Consider the following 19,528-nt stretch of genomic DNA (forward strand, 5'->3'; position numbering starts at 1 on the left):
GATAAAATTTATTTAGATTTTGTCTCTTTCATGTTTTCACAAAGTATATATATATATATATATATATATATAAACATATATATAGACATATATAGACATATATATATGTCTATATATATATTTGCCAATAATGCAGTGTCAGTTCTTTATAAGGTTGCTTATTCCTGCAAACTCTTGTTATTTTGTAATTTTGTTAATTATTTTGCCCTTTATATTGATGATTTAGATGTTTGAACATATCTTTTGTAACTTTCTGCAGCCACATGTTATTCTTTTTGCTTTTGCTCCTGGGACTAAAAACTGTCATCATCAAGAACTTTTAATTAATCTTTAACAGATTTTAAAATAACTAACATATATTTAAATATCATTACAAATAATATAATGCTAGCTCATATTTCTTATTATACTTGTTGAACTTTGGATTCAGTTAAAGGAATAAAGAATCATTTAACTTAGCATTTTCTTACTCTGATTTTTTAATCCTTTTTTACCCATTTTTAAAATAAATACAGTGTGCCACTAAGGCAAAAGTCCCCAAAACTCTATTGTCTTCTTGTTCTTTCATTCTTTAAAAATATATATGGTATGCCAGCTCTTAATCGTGTTCATGGAAACTTGTAAAACAATAATCAATATTTTATAAGCCAGAGAAAATAAATATAAAAGGAAATATTTTATATCTGAATTTTAGAGGCTAATTCCCTTTCCTCAAAGAAAGAGAAGTTATATTATTCTCAAATTAAAGTGAAAATGAGTATGCTTTCTTATTGCTACTTGATTATTTAGGACTATATAGTGCCCTAAAGTCTCTATACTATCCTTTCTGGAATAAGATTTATTTTTCTAAAATTTGAGAATGATAAAATTAGTAATAAATTTTGCTAGGAGTTATAGCATCGATACTGGGAACAAAATAAGGCAACTATATTACAGGCAACAGTAAACATAGTATTATACATATTTCCGGGAACATATTTGACTATAAAAATTTTTCTACAAATTAAGTAGATACTGTTGTCAATGCCTAATGTCTTACATACTTTTCCTGGAACATAACATGTATGAGGCAAGGTTAGTTATACAAAAGATGAAAAATCACAGTGAGAATATGATTACAGTCTCTGCTTTAGCAAAGAGAGAAATGGTAATTCTCTCCTCATTTTAAACATAAACAAGTTTCCTGTCTTTATAATTAACCTATTGATAATATAAACCAAAGCACTTACCACAGAGCATAGCAGTTGCTCAATTATTTTATTTATCTTCAGCAGTTACTAATACACTCTGTAAGCTAGCACACGAATAAGGAACTTCACATAGAATAATATCTTTAAATTACACTATCAGTTGCCATGTCACATTTAAAGAACTCATTCTCTAGTTATTAGATGTACTTGAATGTACTTATATGGCTTAGAGAATGTCAAGTCGTGCAATATATTTTTGCAAATTTGATGAATTTTCATTTATATGTGTTAATTTTAAAATATTGTTTCAATCATTTAATATATTTTCTCCACAGTTCTGCTGCATAGTCAATGAACAGTATGTCATTTGTAGTTTATCTTCAGCCATTTTTAATTAGATGAAATCCAACATTGCACGTTTTAAAACTAAAGATTAGGCATCATTCCAAGTAGCAAATATTTTTGTTATGGCGATTCTTCTAGGTTAATAACTTCTCTGACATTTGCCCAACTGTGTTTCAAATATAGTCTAATAGAATATGTATTTGCTTTCTATAAAATTAGTGTCCTAGAAGATGATAAAATATGTTGAAGTGTTAAGGAAATTTTTTTATTATTTTGGATTGGTCTATGAATTAATGAAATGGAAATTAATATACCTGAGAGGATCAACTATAACTTTACATTAATTTAGAGTGTTATAAGCAATGGCTTAGAATAAGAGTTTACTTTTTGTGAATATCCAGGATAACTTTCACTAGCTTCTCCCTTTTTCGCGATGCATTTCTTGGTAAATATTTTGTTACCATCACGACAGTGGGTGTTTCTAAAACCCATTCATATATTTTGCCCCATCTCTTCTTTCTTAGTGTATTTGCCTCCTCCTCCAGGAAACCCCTTTTCTGCCGCCACCTGGAAGTACCCTCCTTTTTGCTCCCCTCATATCTTTGGCATTCTAAGTGCAATTGTGTCTACCACACCATAATCAGTTGTGGTTTACTATAATTCAACCAAGATCTCTTGAGAAGAAGAAAGGCCATTTCTGCACCCAGTACTGGCCACAGAAGTAGTGGGTTCTTATTAAATTGAAATTCATGAATGGAGGTTTGGCAGTTAAGTTTTTTCCTGTTATATTAAAACTGAGAAGCAATCCTAAAGAAAGGAAAATGACTTGGACAGAAACACACATTTTAATCACATTTAGGTGGTTCCTGCCCGCTTAGTTAAAACAACCAGCATCTTTAAGTTGGATCATGTCAATGTACCTTTCTCAGCAGTGACTTCCTCTCTCTTCCCTCTCAGCTTCCCACACAGGGACATTACAGCCACGGATTTGCTCTTACTTTGAAGAAGCACAGGTACCTCAGTACCTAGATCCTCTTTTGGGTTTGCACAACCTTGGAGATGCAGAGTAGTTAAGTTGTAGTCAGAAGAGCCCTGATTCCTCCCAGCTTAGATTAAGTGGTACCCTAAATCCTAAATACCTTCTAATGCCCTTTAGTTTGGGCCTGGCCAGATACTTCTTTCCTGAGTCCATTACCAGAATTCTTTGGAATGTGGCCTGCAGAGACCACAGACAAATGGCACTCATTTTTCAACAAACGAAGTAGGTTAGAAAATAATTTTCCAGCTATAATAATACAATGAGCCACCAATCATGAAATATTTATTTATAATAGCAATGCACTCTGTATCTTTGTTACAATAACACAATTAGCTAAATGTTACTATCACCATTTTGCTGATGAAGTCACTGAAATTCAGAGAGTTTATGTAACTTGTCCAAAGTCATACAGCTGGTTAAGCTAAGAGCCAGAATTCAAACGATCTAGTTCTAACACTAAAGCATGTGCTCTTAATCTGTATACTATGTTAGGATGGGATTAGTTCCATATGGCAATTTTTAGCAAGAACCTGATATTGGGACATGACATAGCAACAAGAGAAGAGAAACAGAGATACCCAGAAATACCCAGGTCATTCTATAAGTAACTACTATATTGCAGAATAAATAGTGAATGCTAGACAGGCACAGCTAAAATTTCTAGCACTCCAACTCCCAAACAAATTTTGTTAACTATTTGGGAGAGGACCTGACATAGCCTCTGCCATTATCTAAACAGACAGAATCCACATGATTCTTGGAGGAGGAAAAAATTAAATAAACTCAGATTACTTTCTTTTAATCTTCTAGACTCCATCTGTACAAGTGGAAAATTCATCTGGTTCAGTTAAAACTAACATATTTAAAGTACCAATTATATAGTCCAATTAAGGTATTATCTAAATATAACATATTTAGATAATAATTTATTATATTATAAATATCTAGATATTTATAAATATTTATAATATTTATAAATATCTAGATATTATAAATAAATATTTAGATAATATTTTATTTCCTCTAAAGAAACAGCCATGTATTCCTGGTCCAAGATTATATTCTAAACACAGGCTTAACTTAAAGTAGACCATTATCACTACAGAAAGGAAGAAAGGTGCTAAATAACACTTAAAAATCTCACATGTACATTAGTAGACCCTTTACAAGGAAAAGATTGTTAAAGTTTAATGTGCAACTAATTTAGCTTGGTGAAATCTTTCTGATATATATTATAAAATCAACCTATGGCTAGCTAACAATGTAATTCTCAGAATATGGAATATCAACATAAGACTTTGTTCATATTTCTGAATTAAGCACTTTAGTGGATATTGGTTTAGATGGGCTGATTGCTTGATTTTAAATCTTATTTGGTGAATTTGGAATGGAAGATTAAGAAATAAAGGTAGAGAGGTATGATTGGAGTAAAAGTTATATTTAGACTGTGAATAGAGAGAAGATTAAGTTTGTGGTCTTTGCTTTTTGTTTTCTGGTGTTTTGGCGTGATTTTTTTTATTTCTATATTTTACTTTTCTTATACATAAGCATGAGATGATGAGGTCCTAAACTTCTAATGCACAGGCAATAGAGGTGAAGAGTTGTGAGAGATTCTAGAGCTATACTGGAGATAAATCAGTTGGACTTGGCACCCAAGTTGATATATTACAGGCGAGGAAGAAAAAGCACTTTGCAAATGACTGCATTTTCTCTTATGAATAATTAAGTGCATGGTACCTCATGAACTGAACTAAGTAGTGCAGGAGGATGGACAATTTTTATAGGAGTAGTGGCAGGAATAGGGAGCATAGAGGGAGAAAGAAGTGGTCCTGTGACAAACGCAAGAACCCCAACATGGAAAAACAGGTAAAGTGAACAGGAGATAAAACAATCCAGGTAAGACATAGTACATCCAAAAATGAGTCAATGCTCCCAAGCTTCTTTTTAGCTTTCCTAACATTTCTCTCAATACCTAGAAAATTCATTATGAATTACTTCATACATGGTAGCATATCGTCATTGACAAACACCTAAAAGTCCCTGTTTCCACTGTCAAGATAAATGAGTATAATAAGACACAAGTCTTGAAAAGAGGAAAAGCAATAATAACCAAAAATTGTATGATGGAATGAATAAAAGAAGCCTGGCAATACTGGTAGAAATGCTGGTATTGAAGGAATTTCAGTTCCATTCACTTGTGGGAATTTGATTTGTTCAATGTAAACAAAATGGTTTCTTAAAGAATTTCCCAGAATTCCAAATGGTTAGAAAGAAGTAACTACTCCTCTGATTTTATAAATAAACTCCTGCAAAAGTGATAAAAGTTAATCTTTTTTTCCCATTTTTTTAACTTAAAAAGAATTTGAAAAGAACTTAAAATTTCAAGGTTTAACACCATGAAACTATGACTAAGGATGAGCCTTTTCGGAAAAGAAGGAAGTCTGAAAAATATATAAACAGAACCAAGGAAATTCTGTGCAGATACAATCCAAAGTGATTAAAATTATTTTATATCTTCAGGATGAGAAACTGAACAAGCACAATCTCTTAGGAATTCTTTAGACTAGTCAATGTCCAATTCTAGCCAGTGACTCCTTACACACTTTAGACTATTGTTAAAACAGCTGAAAAATTATTTCTGCTGTGGAAGTACAAAGAGAAGATTCAGCTGCTTATGATCCTCTTAATAGTTTCAGTGATTCAATGAATTTGGACAGTTTCTTATAAGAAATTCATGTGCATATAGCAAAACAGAGAGACACCAATGAATCCTTTTTGATAGATGGATGACATTGAATTATGCAGTAAGGTCCCAAGGTCTAACAAACAAATGAGTTCAAGGTCATAAAAGGAAGAAAAATCTTAATAGCAAATACCAAATACCAATACACTAGGAGAAAAATCTTAATACCAAATACCACATCTTAATACCAATCTTAATACCAAATACCGATCTTAATACCAAATACCAAAATACAGCCTCAAACAGGTGAATCACTCATTTGTCATAGCCTCAAAGCCAAAGATGACTGAAGACCAACAGAACTTTTTGCCCCGGTTTTATCCTGAGAAAGTTTCTAAGGCAGTTGTGTCTCTGCATCACCATTTGAAACCAGTGGGAGAATGGGATTATTGGCTGTCGTTGCTATTGAGGCTTTTAGAAACCTCTAGTCATTTTCAGCTCTCAACTCATTACATTAAGGAAGGTGGCATCACTGCATTCTCTAGCAATATTTAGAGATGTTTATGAAGCAGCCAGGAGGCAGAGGAAATAGTACTGGGCTTAGATTCTGGTTTATGTTCCATACCGAAGTTTACTGTCTTTTAGGTATGTAAATATAAGCCCTAGTTCCCTAATCTGTAAATACAAATAATGATACATACTTTAACTGTATCTTACAAGAATTTAGTAAAATAAATGTTGTAATGTGTCCTAGACAAACTAGGCACTTACTAAGTGGTTTAAAAGAATTAAAAAAATCCATTGAACAGGCCAAGTGCATGGCCTGCGCCTGTAATCCGAGTACTTTGTGGGGTCGAGGTGAGAGGATTGCTTGAATCCAGGAGTTCCAGACCAGCCTGGGCAACATTGTGAGACCCCATATCTACAAAAAATATTAAAAATTAGCTGGGAATGGTCATGCATGCCTCTAATCCCGGCTACTCAGAAGGCTGAAGTGAGAGAATCACTTGAACCTGGGAAGTAAAGGCTTTGGTGAGCTGTGATCGCACCTTTGCACTCACTCAGGCGACTGAGTGAGTTTGTCTGAAAAAAAAAAAAAAATTCAACAGATATTTGTTAATGACATATTATGGATCAGGCTGTCCAGAATCTTGTGAATAAATGAAATAATTTTAAGGGAAATTGACTGTCATGGCCAGTTAGTTTCACTCTTTCTCTTTATTGTCAATACCCACAAACACCAACCAGTCTCCGCCAAAAAAGAGAAACAAAGCAATAGAACGAGCAATTTTTGTGGTGGGGGATGATTGCAAGGGACAGTCTTTCTTTATATGTAAATAAACCCACAGGGCCATGTATCTGTTGAAAATGTCCAAGAAGTCCTAGTCACAATGCTCAGCTGATCCCTCAAGACTTGCCCTGAAGAGGAACCATTAACCTTGGCATAGTGGAACATGTAAATTTTCAAACTTTCTCTCTGGCTCTACTTGTCTCTTTGCCTCAAAAACTAATTTCAAGAAGGCAAGGTAGAGGCAGGGGAAGGAATAATTTAGCACTTGTTTTTATAAGTATGGCAAAGTGGAATGGGCATTTGAAGTTCCCAGTCTTTCTAACTTTGATTGAGGCTGAGAAAAGTTACTCCTGGTGATAACTCAGTGTATTCCACAAAGTTGGGGCTGTAAATGTGAGAACGTTCTGTCAAACAGCTATTTCCAAAGCCAAGTGCATAGATTACCTAATAAGCCGGCTCTGGTTGTTGGTTAATTAACCACAAATTAAAAACTTGAATGTTATTTATAAAATATTTTGTATACGTTGGGAATAAAATCCGTTATACATAATGCTGTGTATTCTACAGAACAGAACCCAGATACCACGGTCTGGGTCTCTTCTGTCTTATTCCAGACTGAGTATATTCTCACTAAATACTCACTAAAAAATCAAATATCTTTTTAAATGAATAAACTACATTTAATATTGCAAATTCACAATTAATAGATGGTTTTTACTTTGCATTTTAACCCCACTATGTAAGTATTAGACTCCCAATTTTACAGATAAGTAAATGGAGCACAGAGAGATTTCTACCTTACAGATTTGTAAGTTTTACATCTCAGCTCTAGTCTATACTTGCATTGTTGATAACATGTAGACAGGATGGAAACCTGGAAAGAAAAAAATTATGCAAGAGAAAATGTGCAAGGAGAAAGAGACAAAGATGAGACAGAAATGTCAAAAATGAATCAAGCAATAATAATTCAAAGATTCCTTTGTTTCAGACATTGCATTAAATCTCAGTTAATACATTTAAAACATTCGTTTTTACCTCGATAGCTTCACATTGACCAAGTGTTAATTCATGGAAGTAAATGGGACTGCATGATTTTTTTAAAATTATCATTGTCAGAAAATTAACCATACAATACGTTAGATTTCAGTGTCTCAAAGTAAAACATACCTCTGCTTCTTTTAGTGTTTGTTTTTATACATTTCTGCCACAAAATTTAATAAAATAAATACCAAATTGATTTCCTCACCTAGTTCTGACAGCAGTCCCATGGAGAAACAAACATAATTCAGTAATTTGCAGAATGGAACACCACCAGTAAAAGAATCCCAGAAAATTCCCAACTGGTTAGACTAAGACCTTATGAGAGGCCACACACTCAAGTGAGTGGTAACAGTATGCAGATAGAATTGTCTCACCTCAAGTCTCATGCTTTTGTGTAACTGTCACCTTGCATTTCTAAAGATGTAGGTAAGCCAGTTTTAAAAGTCCTCATAATTATAGTCTCACCTTGCCCAAAAATATCAAAATTGGGCTTGTTGAGCATGTGCTTATTGGCCAGGAGGCAGCTAGAAGTTGCTTTTATATTTCCCAGCAAATCAATTGGTCATCACTCTATTGGAAATGCTCACTCCTTTCTCAAAGAGGAAATGCATCCTGGTGATCTGGTGTTTTCTGACAGGGAAAGGGCCAGAGTCAACAGTAAGGAACAAATACAACTGCCAGGATAAGCTGCCAGAAAACCATGTACCTCTGCCAAACAAACAAAGATCTACTTTGCTTGACATGTGGGTTTGGATTCACAATTGCCAAACAAATAGGAGCAGAAAGATTAGTGGGCTTCACTGGATGGAAAAACCCACCGAAGCCACTACACTTAGATGATCAAGCACTTAACGTATATTTATAAACTAATATCAACTTTGATTAGCATAAATAAGAGAAAATGTAACAAATATGTTTGTAAATTTTATGGCTCAATGCTTGATATTCTCAAATATATTATGGTTTGCCTAGAATTACAGACTCAGGGCTGTAGTAGGAACCTTAAAACTTGTAACATTGAACCCTATCATTTTACAGAAGGAAAATCCACATCCTTGAGAAGTAAAACAGCCAAAGATCACAGAAGCATCAGAACCACGTCTTGAGCCCAAATACTCTCTGTTGCTAAAGTTATATAACTAGCTATTGACAGAACAGGAAGTAGGTCTTGAGCTGTCTTTTTTCTTCTCTACCTAGCTTAGTATTTGAGTGTTGCTATCTCAAGTAGGCAAAGGGAGATAAAATCATCAAAAGCAAAATAAGCAAGCTGATACACAGACAATATCATAAAATAGATATTTTAGGGAAAAGCCAAAAATCATCAAATGTGCAAAAATTCTGTTGAACCTCAAAGATCAAACCCATTTTATTTTCTGATTTCTCTTTGGGTCTCTTCTTTAGAAACTCTTAAAACCAATTAGTGTGACTATCCATTACTTTATTTTGTCAAAGTCATGAAGTTAATGCTTACAATAATCTAAAATTGAAAATTACATTAGCATTTTCCCCAAGAAACTGGTTTGAAGCTAATTCAGCTAACTTTCTAAAAAGACACCTCCTTTAATTCTTAACATTAGACCATTCATAAAAATAACAATTTTGATATATAGTTCAAAGAAAATGTTAACAGTAACCTCACTGAATTACAGCAGTTTTACTGAAAATTGTATGCTAGTTTCCAGGCAAGTACAATTTTTCTACCTTACAGATTTGTAAGTTTTACATCTCAACTCTAGTCTGTACTTGCATTGTTGATAACATTTAGACAGGATGGAAACCTGGAAAGAAAAAAATTATGCAAGAGAAAATGTGCAAGGAGAAAGAGACAAAGATGAGACAGAAATGCCAAAAATGAATCAAGCAATAATAATTCAAAGATTCCTTTGTTTCAGACATTTCATAAAATCTCAGTTAATACATTTAAAACATTCTTTTTTACCTCAATAGCTTCACGTTGACCAAGTTTTAATTCATGGAAGTAAATGGGACTGCATGAATTTTTTAAAATTATCATTGTCAGAAAATTAACCATACAATAAGTTAGATTTCAGTGTCTCAAAGTAAAACGTACCTCTGCTTCTTTTAATGTTTGTTTTTATACATTTCTGCCATAAAATTTAATAAAATAAATACCAAATTGATTTCCTCACCTAGTTCTGACAGCAGTCCCATGGAGAAACAAACATAATTCAGTAATTTGCAGAATGGAACACCACCAGTAAAAGAATCCCAGAAAATTCCCAACTGGCTAGACTAAGTCCAAAACAAAGCTCTTCACCACAAATTTACCATTTTTTCAGACAAATTCTTATGAGTGACTAAATTTGCAAAGTGGCAAACTCACAGTAGGCCTTTCTGTACAAATAAATAAGATAAAAAATGCTGAAAAATTCGAACGCTGCACCTACCTTGACTGCGTCCCAGTGGTTACTCATAAAATGGATCCAGTACTCTTGACAAGTTCACTGAAAGTGTTGTCTTCAGTAGCTAAACAGAGCACTTGCTTTTCTTGTGTTGATTAGCCTCAAGCAATTGGGAAAACAGCTAAAAGCTGTGAAAGGCAAATTAGAGAGGTTTTAAATGATACAGGTGAGCAAAGTCCTGAAACACGTTTTTCCAATTACCACAAATTTACCAGAAAACATACTTTTCCACAGCTGTGGGCAGAATATAATTCCTGTGTGATGGTCCTTGATAGAAAGATTACTGTGGTCAACAAGTTTGGGAGATACTGATTATCCTCTGTTGCTTTGTTGATTCTCAACATGCATTTACTTGCACTTTTTAGATGAGAGTAGTCTCTTTTTTTGCCCCAGAACTCTTTTGCTCCTGGATCCACGCAGCCCTTTCACTGGGGAAAGTACTGTTTCTCCTGATATAAGAATGAAAGCTACCTTCTTCTTACATGGCCCTGCCTCCTTGGCCAGAGTGATTGGTTGGGGGATGGAAACCTTCTCCAAGCTAGTTCAATCAAAGAAGCTACTAACTCAGCCACAGTTATTGGTCTGGGGATAGGTGTGTGATCTGATGTTTGCAAAGCAGAGCCTTTCCTTAAGAAGTTTTCATTAGTGTTGGGGTAAAAAGACAGCCCAGTCTGTTTGCTCTTAAGAATACGTGATGTGAGCTAGGAGCTCGTATCTCTCTTGAGAGAAGTCAGTCTGAGAATGTGAGGCAAAACGCCGGGCGCGGTGGCTCACGCCTGTAATCCCAGCACTTTGGGAGGCCGAGGTGGGCAGATCACGAAGTCAGGAGTCGAGACCATCCTGGCTAGCACAGTGAAACCCCATCTCTACTAAAAATACAAAAATTAGCCGGGTGTGGTGGCAGGCGCCTGTAGTCCCAGCTACTCAGAGAGGCTGAGGCAGGAGAATGACCTGAACCCGGGAGGCAGAGCTTGCAGTGAGCCGAGATTGCGCCACTGCACTCCGGGCTGGGTGACTGAGACTCCGTCTCAAAAAAACAAAACGAAACAAACAAACAAACAAAACTGTGAGGCAAATTGTAAAAGAACAAGAGGTGAAAGCCAGAGACTTGGAAGACGCAGGTATTCAATTATCTGCTCCAGCTGTCCCTCAGGCCAGTACAACATCAGCTGTTAGTTTGGGGTTCTGTTTCTTCAAACCAAAGATCCCTGACTACCATGCTACACAAACACTGGAGCTGGAAGCTAGACTTTTACAGAAAAACTCACTATGCCCAGCTTATGCTATTGTTTGCTTTATTTTATCCAACTACTTTTCCAGAAATACAGTGCAGGTGTAGAACAAGAAATAAACATCATGAAATGTAGTAGGAATTGCTACCATTTACTGGGAGTTATCTATTAATCATGCATTTCTGAAATGCTTTACATAAAGCAGTTGTTTTCAAACCGTGATAAGCAGAGTCCCACATGTTCCACGGGGTGATGGGGTTGGGTGAAGTACAGGCGCCAGAATGAAAATAGAGAAGACAAAAATCTGGTGGCTTCCTGCTCCTAAACCCATCTTTGAGTAAAGCATCCCCCTTTCACCCAGTTCAATAATGGATTTCCACATATAATTACTTCTGAAGAAAGGTTATGCTGCCTCTCTAGATAGATAGATAGATGCCATGAGGCATATTATTATCCCTATTTTACAGTTGAAGGAAAAAGGTTTAAAATTTAATTTTTTTTAATTAAAAAAATTAAAGAACATGCTCAAGGTTATCCAGATTAGGCAGCCAGTAAAAGGCAGAGTAGAGTTAGAACTTCGCTTTGCCTGTTTCCAGAACGTCTGACTCTTAGCTGCCATGTGATACTGTTCCCAATATACCCTTGTGGCTCCGACCAGGACAGGCACTCATTGCTTGCTTTATTTTTTTATTTTTATGTATTTATTTTTTTGAGACGGAGTCTCCCTCTCTCGCCCGGGCTGCAGTGCAGTGGCGCAATCTCGGCTCACTACAAGCTCCGCCTCCCGGGTTCACGCCATTCTCCTGCCTCAGCCTCCCGAGTAGCTGGGAATATAGGTGCCCACCACCACGCCCAGCTAATTTTTTGTATTTTTAGTAGAGACGGGGTTTCACCGTGTTAGACAGGATGGTCTCGATCTCCTGACCTCGTGATCCACCCGCCTCGGCCTCCCAAAGTGCTGGGATTACAGGTGTGAGCCACTGCGCCCGGCCTCATTGCTTGCTTTATTGATACTCATATTAGCCAGCTTGTCCTGTTAAAATTTAAATAGCCAAAGATGAAGCAGAAACCTGTAGTCTGACAAAGCCAGAGTTATTGACTGGATGTAGCAAGGAAACACACACCAGAGCAATGATGGAATATCAGGCAAGTGCGAAGGAGAAGTGTCTTATGTAAGGTTTGAGTTCCTGCTGAAGAATTCTGAGGAGGGTGGAAATAAAGTGGCAGTCAGATCTGGATTAGTTTCTGCTTCTGAGGTGGGAATCGGAGGAGCAGGGATTAACTAGAGCTGGGGCTGTCATGAGGGGAGTGCAGTCCAGCAATTGGGTATTCCCACTAATAGGTGGGACAAGTAGAGCAGAGCTGGGGCATCATTGGTAACAGCACCATCCACTCGGTGAGGAGGTCATGATGGCATTCTACAGCAGCTCTGTGATCTTGGTAGTGTTTCCTGTAAACTTGACAGTTGGCATTATCCATGTCTGTCATACGAATCTGAATAAAGGTTTTGCTATTTTTCTGCCTCAGCTGATTTTCACTCTAATCGTAGGGATGTTTTTACTCTTTCAGTTCTCAAACACGCTGCTGTCCCAGCAGGAGTTTTATTAAACTCAACAATTTTCAACGCAAACATCCATTCATGTGTACCTAATATATCTCATATATATTAGGCACACTCTAGGCAGTGGGAAATCAACCATCTAATAAAACACTTTCTTCTGTATGGCCAGGGCCATTAATAGACCTTGGAAAAATAAAAAATAATATTGGACCAAGACTAGCTGGAGGACTCCTGGACTGAGTAGTAAAATCAATGCCTTCTGATATTATATTATGAATTTTTAATACCATCTCTTTAATAGGAAAAAGTTATTTTCTGAGGAAAAGTAATCATAGGAAGGTATAACCCCTTTCTTTGCCCAGGTTCCTGGAAGTTAGAGAGATTATGCAATAGAGAATAAAATGAAAAGAAATATCAGGGGGTCCCACTGAAGGTCACAGCAGTTTCCTCTAACCATCTTCTTCCTTAGACCCCCTGTGCTCCATAAGAAGAAAAAATTCAGGGCCTACAATGGAAGCATAACTCAATCATTTAACATTATAGGTTGAGTACTTTCTATTCACTAGGCTTGATATTAGTCAACACAGCTAAAATATGATTTGGATATCATCTCTGTCTTGAAGTTGTTCATAATATAGAGATATTAGTAGTTGTGGTCACAAAATGTGACACCACAAAGAGAAAATTCTAAATGTTATGGCATCATCAGCAATAGGTAAGCAGTAGAAACAGAGACTGCATCACACTGTCCAGATTGAAGCATCAGAAAGGAGGTTTGTATTAAAAATCAAGTAGTTTTCTACCTATCAGAAAGCCTGCAGTACTGCTCAAGTTTTAATTGAAATTTCTGTTTTCAGCATCTCTCTCCCTATAGCAGGAATTCTTCCTGAAGGAAGTATGAAATCAAAGTTTAGATTAAAAAAATAAAAAACAGGAAATTCCCAAGGAAGAGATATAGTACTCCAAATTGGTTTTACATTTCTTCTGATAGAGAAAAATTATTCACAAGATCAATGATTTGTTCAGGTTTGACATTCATCAGCTATGTGAAAAGCAAAATATGTGTTTACTATATACCATGTAAATACCAGAATTATGATTGATAGCAGTATTCTGATATATATGTTGTTAGATTCAAAACCAACATATATTGAAAAACTCCTCAAGAATATATGTCATTTAAAATGACATTAAATAGTACTTCAATTCGGTCTCTAATTTCTGTTTGGAATGTGGGAGAGAAGTGAAGATGAAGACCAAAATTACGTAAGCTTGAGCCATTAGAGAAATTAAATATAACACACGTAAACATGGAGAGTTTATTTCAAATATCCTGATGTCAAAGCCACAAATTATGAAATTGTATTTGGTTTTCATACTAATACCAAAACATCAAGATGGTATCCACAATTCACTAAATGTCTTTTGAGCAGCCACAGTTTGTACTTTGCCAACCCACATATTCAGGCAAGTACATAAACGTGTCCCCATCACAGATGTAATTTGTGGTCAAAAGACAGAGCATTGTGGAGACCCTGCAGTCATCCTCAGACAAAAAAGGCTTCAGGACAGATCATTTACACTGGGTCAAACGTTGAACTTTAAAGGTTTTACTGTGTGATTGAGGTTTATTATTGGGCATCTTATCAGAATAAAATAATGTGTGGTCTGTGGCATATTTTTAAAAATATGTAGAAAAGTAGAAGGTAAAAAAAATTACAAGAATACAAAGAACTCTTTGAAACAGTTTATGTGTTAGCTGTTTTCCATATGACATTTATTATTTTCCTTCTGTGCCCTTGCCTTGACACAGTAAGTGCAGAGCGCAGCGTCCTTCTGCATTTCTAAAACTGATCCCTTGCTAAAGTTATCTGCAAAAACATGGCAGAGAGGTCAAAAGTGCATGGCCTTTGCAGCTGGACAAATCTGAATTCTAATCCCCTCTCTGCCATCTAGTGCCTATTGGACTTGAGCAAGTCATTTTACCTGACTCAGTTACAAAATATATAAAACTGGGGTAAAAAGACATACCATGGTAGGTTGTCGTAGTCATGTCATAATTGACATAATGAGCCAACGTAGTCTTGTAGCTGGCTGCAGGGCAGTAAGTAGCATCTCTCATAGTAATGATAAGTTTACCATTGTTATTGATAGTGTCCTTAGGAGCTCTGCTACTTGAGGGCTGTTTATATTGCCCTTGTTATCTGCCCTCACTTTTTGACCCTCACTTTCCTGCTCATTTCTAAGAATTACTTTATCTGTATCCGATAAAGCTTTCCCTCTTATGTTTCCAGGCAGCAGGGCAATGTTGAAGACAAGCAAGCAGACAGACACAATTATCTTCCACCTTATAGGGAACATGAATGTGCTTTTAATGACCAGAGATTCAGGAGAAATGCACTAAATCTCACTGAATATAAAAGGACCATGCCAAAGAATGAGCTGTTTATGGTGACTTTTAATATGACAGATAATAATAATTTATTTGGTGGTTTCAAATTTAGAGAATAAACTTCCAAAAATTAACAAAAACTATTATATTCGTAAGTCATTGACTAAATTTTTTAGGTCTTCACTCATTCTAGCAGCATATTCATTGAAGATAGTGCCAGCCAGGCATGGTGGCTCATGCCTGTAATCCAAGCACTTTGGGAAGCTGAGGCAGGAGGATCACATGGGCCCAGGAGTTTGAGGCTGCAGTCAGCTATGACTGAACCACTGCACTCCAGCCTGAGCAATAGAACAAGACCCTGTCTCTTAAAAAATAGTAGTTAATTTATTTAAAAAGAAGATAATGCCTAATAGTTGTGGACATTGGGAAGAAAGAGTATGACTTTTTGGTCCTACTTTACAACAGTTTCTCAAAAATTCTCAAGTCAGCAGGACACGGACCCATAAACTTACTTGACTACAGGAGTAGCCCTTCTAAGTGTCACCCAAGATGTAAAATAAGTCCATAGCATATTATAATACATCATTTCAATTTTTAACTCACAGTATAATATCTCAGGGCAATTGTGCTTTAGATAAAAATTGAATGAGATTAAAATTATCAGAAATACATTACTTAAGTCATTCTGTATAAATGTATAAATGTCTTAAAACCATTGGGATGTGAAGTTATGCAAGATCTACCTAGCATACCTATGTCGTCATTATCTCAGGAAAAATTATTAGTATTTTTACTGTATCTCTTTATCTTACTTTTTAAAGATTGCTTTTTTAATGCACGTATATATGTTTCTTGACATTTTGCCTTCTGGTAGGAATTTGGGACTGCTGGATCATAGGGACAGCATACACATTTGTGATCATATTATTTTAAATGATTAATTTAATCATGTTGTATAAACAGTTCACATGGTCTCACACAGAAAATCTTTGATCAAAAGCCTTTGTTTTTCTTAAATCATGTAAGAATAAGAGACTCTGTTTTGTAAAAGGACCCATTTGTTTTCCGGGGCTATGCAATCTTGCCTTAGCCGAAGCAGACTAAATGAGCAATAGTGACGTGTATCAATGAAATAATATGCACACTTTTGGTTTACCCTTGCAGGTGCACCCACCCTATCGCCAAGTCTTCTCGGCTTACTGCTGCCTGCCTTTGGCATCCTTGTCTACTTGGAATTCTGAATGTGTTGTGACAGCTGCTGTTCCCATCCCAGTTCAGAAGACACTCTTCAACCCTGGGATGACCACAATTCCTTCCAATTTCTGCGGCTCCATCCTAAGCCAAATAAATTATACTTTAACAAACTATTCAACTGATTTGCAACATACATGATGACTGAGGCATTCAGGAACCCCTTCATCCAAAAGAATAAACTTTCAAATGGATATAAATGATTTTTAACTCGTTCCAATATGCCTTATAAACCACTTAACCTGATTCTGTGACAGTTGCATGATTTAACCCAATGGGACAAGTTACAGTGTTCAATTCAATACTATAGGCTGTAGAGTGAAAGTCAAATCACCATATACAGGTGCTTTAAATTTAATAACAAGTTGTGAAATATAATAGAGATTGAAATGTTGATTGTATGTGGTAAATGTAAGAGTAATACAGTCTCTTGTACTTTCCTCACTGTTTTGGGTACTGCATATTATTGAATGGCCCCTATCATTCATGACATCTTGAGTTTTCTTGAAAAGACAATAGAGTGTAACAAATATTTTGTCAGAAATCCCAGTATCAAATCATGAATTGAAAGATTTTGACTATTGAAAACCAAATTCTAGAACTTACTATCAGTATTTTTATTTTCAAAGTAAATAATTTTCTAAATATTTGATTTTCAGAATCAGTTTTTTAATGGTAAAGTTAACATACCATATAAAGATTTTTTTTTACTTTTATATTCTACTCTGAAGTTATTTTATGCTTTTCTTATCAATTTCAAATCTCAAAAATCACAGCTCTTATCTAGAGTATCATAATATTGCTATATTTGTTCATATGTGGAGTGACAAATTTTAAGTAGAGTGCTTCCTTTTTTATTGAGATGTGACAGTCTTTACATGGTTAGGAATAAGTGACAGTTAAGTGAATATCACAATTACTAGTATCTTGGTTTTTCTGCTTCATTCCTAAGTATTACGTTTCTTTATTGCAGATGTCAGATCAAAAAGTCACCTGTAGGTTGAAAAAGCTACCGTATTCCATTTTGTAAAAATAATAATAATAATAGTAATAATAATTAGTTTTAAGCTCATTTCCCACTTCAATGCAATACTGAAAACTGGCTAAAAATACCAAATCAATATATTGCTAATGGTACTTTGAAAAGTATGCAAAACTGGAAGGCCAGGAGGAGGCAAATAATATGTCTTTCCGATGGTGTCTCCCAAGTGTTGGTGCTTTGGGTTTTTATAAGTTGTGAAAAGGAAGATGCACATTTCTTCATTCTCCATGGTGTGCATGGAAATGTGTTTGAGTGTGGATGTAAAAGAAATCGAGTAATAAAGAATTTGCTGGCTCGTGAAATAGTGCAATGTTGGATGCTTCAAGAGGTATAATCCTATTTTATTAGCACAAACTTGCTAGCTAATTAGAGTTTATCTTTTTAGAAAGGACACCATATAGGTTCGTAAAAAATATTTACAGGAAGCAAAATAGATCTATTACTACTTTACCGACTTTACCCCCTTTCTTTAATTTGTATAATTTTTGTACTATATATCGTTGTGTAAATGTTTAGAGCCTTCATTATGAAAATATCAATAAATATTTCATTAGTTTACATTTAACTCTTTGTTATAAAATGAAACTTTTAAAAATAAGTGAAATGGATGATTTCCCAGTGGAAGTATGTCAACAGTCTTAAGATCATTGCCAGATTTCATAAAATATTTAAGTATTTGAAAAAGAAACAAAATGTCTTCATACTTTAGGGAAACGAATACTCTGTATACCTTCTGTACAAATGTTTGTGTTTTCATTGTTACACTTTGAGGTTTTACTTTTGCAATGTGACCCATGTTGGGCATTTTTATATAATCAACAACTAAATCTTTTGCCAAATGCATGCTTGCCTTTTATTTTCTAATATATGATAATAACGAGCAAAACTGGTTAGATTTTGCATGAAATGGTTCTGAAAGGTAAGAGGAAAACAGACTTTGGAGGTTGTTTAGTTTTGAATTTCTGACAGAGATAAAGTAGTTTAAAATCTCTCGTACACTGATAACTCAAGCTTTTCATTTTCTCATACAGTTGTACAGATTTAACTGGGACCACCAGTTTTAAACTGTTGTCAAGCTAACTAATAATCATCTGCTTTAAGACGCAAGATTCTGAATTAAACTTTATATAGGTGTAGATACATCTGTTGTTTCTTTGTATTTCAGGAAAGGTGATAGTAGTTTTATTTGATACTGATAAATATTGAATTGATTTTTTAGTTATTTTTTATCATTTTTTCAATGGAGTAGTATAGGACTGTGCTTTGTCCTTTTTATGAATGAAAAAAATTAGTATAAAGTAATAAATGTCTTATGTTACCCAAGAAAGAACAACTGTCCTTTCAATTTTCCTCAAGTTTAAATTTATTTTTAGAAGGTTTTCATTACAAGTTCGATAGCAGAGAATAAATATTCTGGTTAAGCAACAGTTCAGTATTTGAAGTACTACAAAAAGTACACACATAGAAACACATGCAGAGTCATTATTACATTGAAATAAGATCACCTGGTAAATAACTTCAACCCATGAAGATGTCAGTGAATATCATTCAATGTAAAGTGAAACACTAAAGCAAACTGCTAGATGCTAAGAAAATGAGACTTTTTAACCCTGAATGAGCTGAGCCTGGAATAGAGGTATCTGCATAATGGCATGAATCTATAGGAGAAGTCTGCTACAGGTAAAGCTTCTGAGTCCTGAGACAGGCTGAGCCCAGAAAACTGCATCCCACGGCTGCCTGTATTCTGCCTTCCCATTTTGTCCTGTGTTCTGATCGTGGTTTTGCATTGGAATTCTCATCTCCCTTCCTGTTTCATGAAGCTTGATTCACACTGGATTCTGGTTTTCCTTTTTGGACGTTGTCTCTGTTTCTAGACCTTAAGTATTAGATTACTTCCCTTCTAATATTTTGTATTTGGTATTTGACCTTCAACTGACCTCAGCTCAGATTCTCCAGGCTTTGGAAGATCAAAGCTTCTCTCTGTGAGAATGCATTCCATGTTAATGATTCTCAAACCTGGTTGCCCATCAGGATCACC

At 35.3% G+C, this 19,528-nt stretch overlaps 1 protein-coding gene across 7 annotated transcripts in view; it reads left to right on the forward strand.

The window, feature by feature from the left end:
* CNTN1 (contactin 1) overlaps positions 1-18,817 on the forward strand; it is a 390,240-nt gene extending 371,423 nt beyond the window's left edge. For 4 of the 7 annotated variants that reach the window (XM_030822635.1, XM_030822633.1, XM_030822634.1 and 1 more), the window contains one exon: positions 2,493-2,831. In XM_030822635.1, the coding sequence (XP_030678495.1) occupies positions 2,493-2,605 (113 nt within the window). In that variant the 3' untranslated portion in view covers positions 2,606-2,831. Of the gene's footprint in view, positions 1-2,492; positions 2,832-4,158; positions 4,246-16,361 lie in introns of those variants that run through there. The other 3 variants (XM_030822631.1, XM_030822632.1, XM_030822637.1) reach the window with 3 other exon arrangements.
* Positions 18,818-19,528: the final 711 nt, after the last annotated feature.

This window comes from Nomascus leucogenys, chromosome 11, assembly GCF_006542625.1.
Source record: "Nomascus leucogenys isolate Asia chromosome 11, Asia_NLE_v1, whole genome shotgun sequence".
Lineage (NCBI taxonomy): Eukaryota > Metazoa > Chordata > Mammalia > Primates > Hylobatidae > Nomascus > Nomascus leucogenys.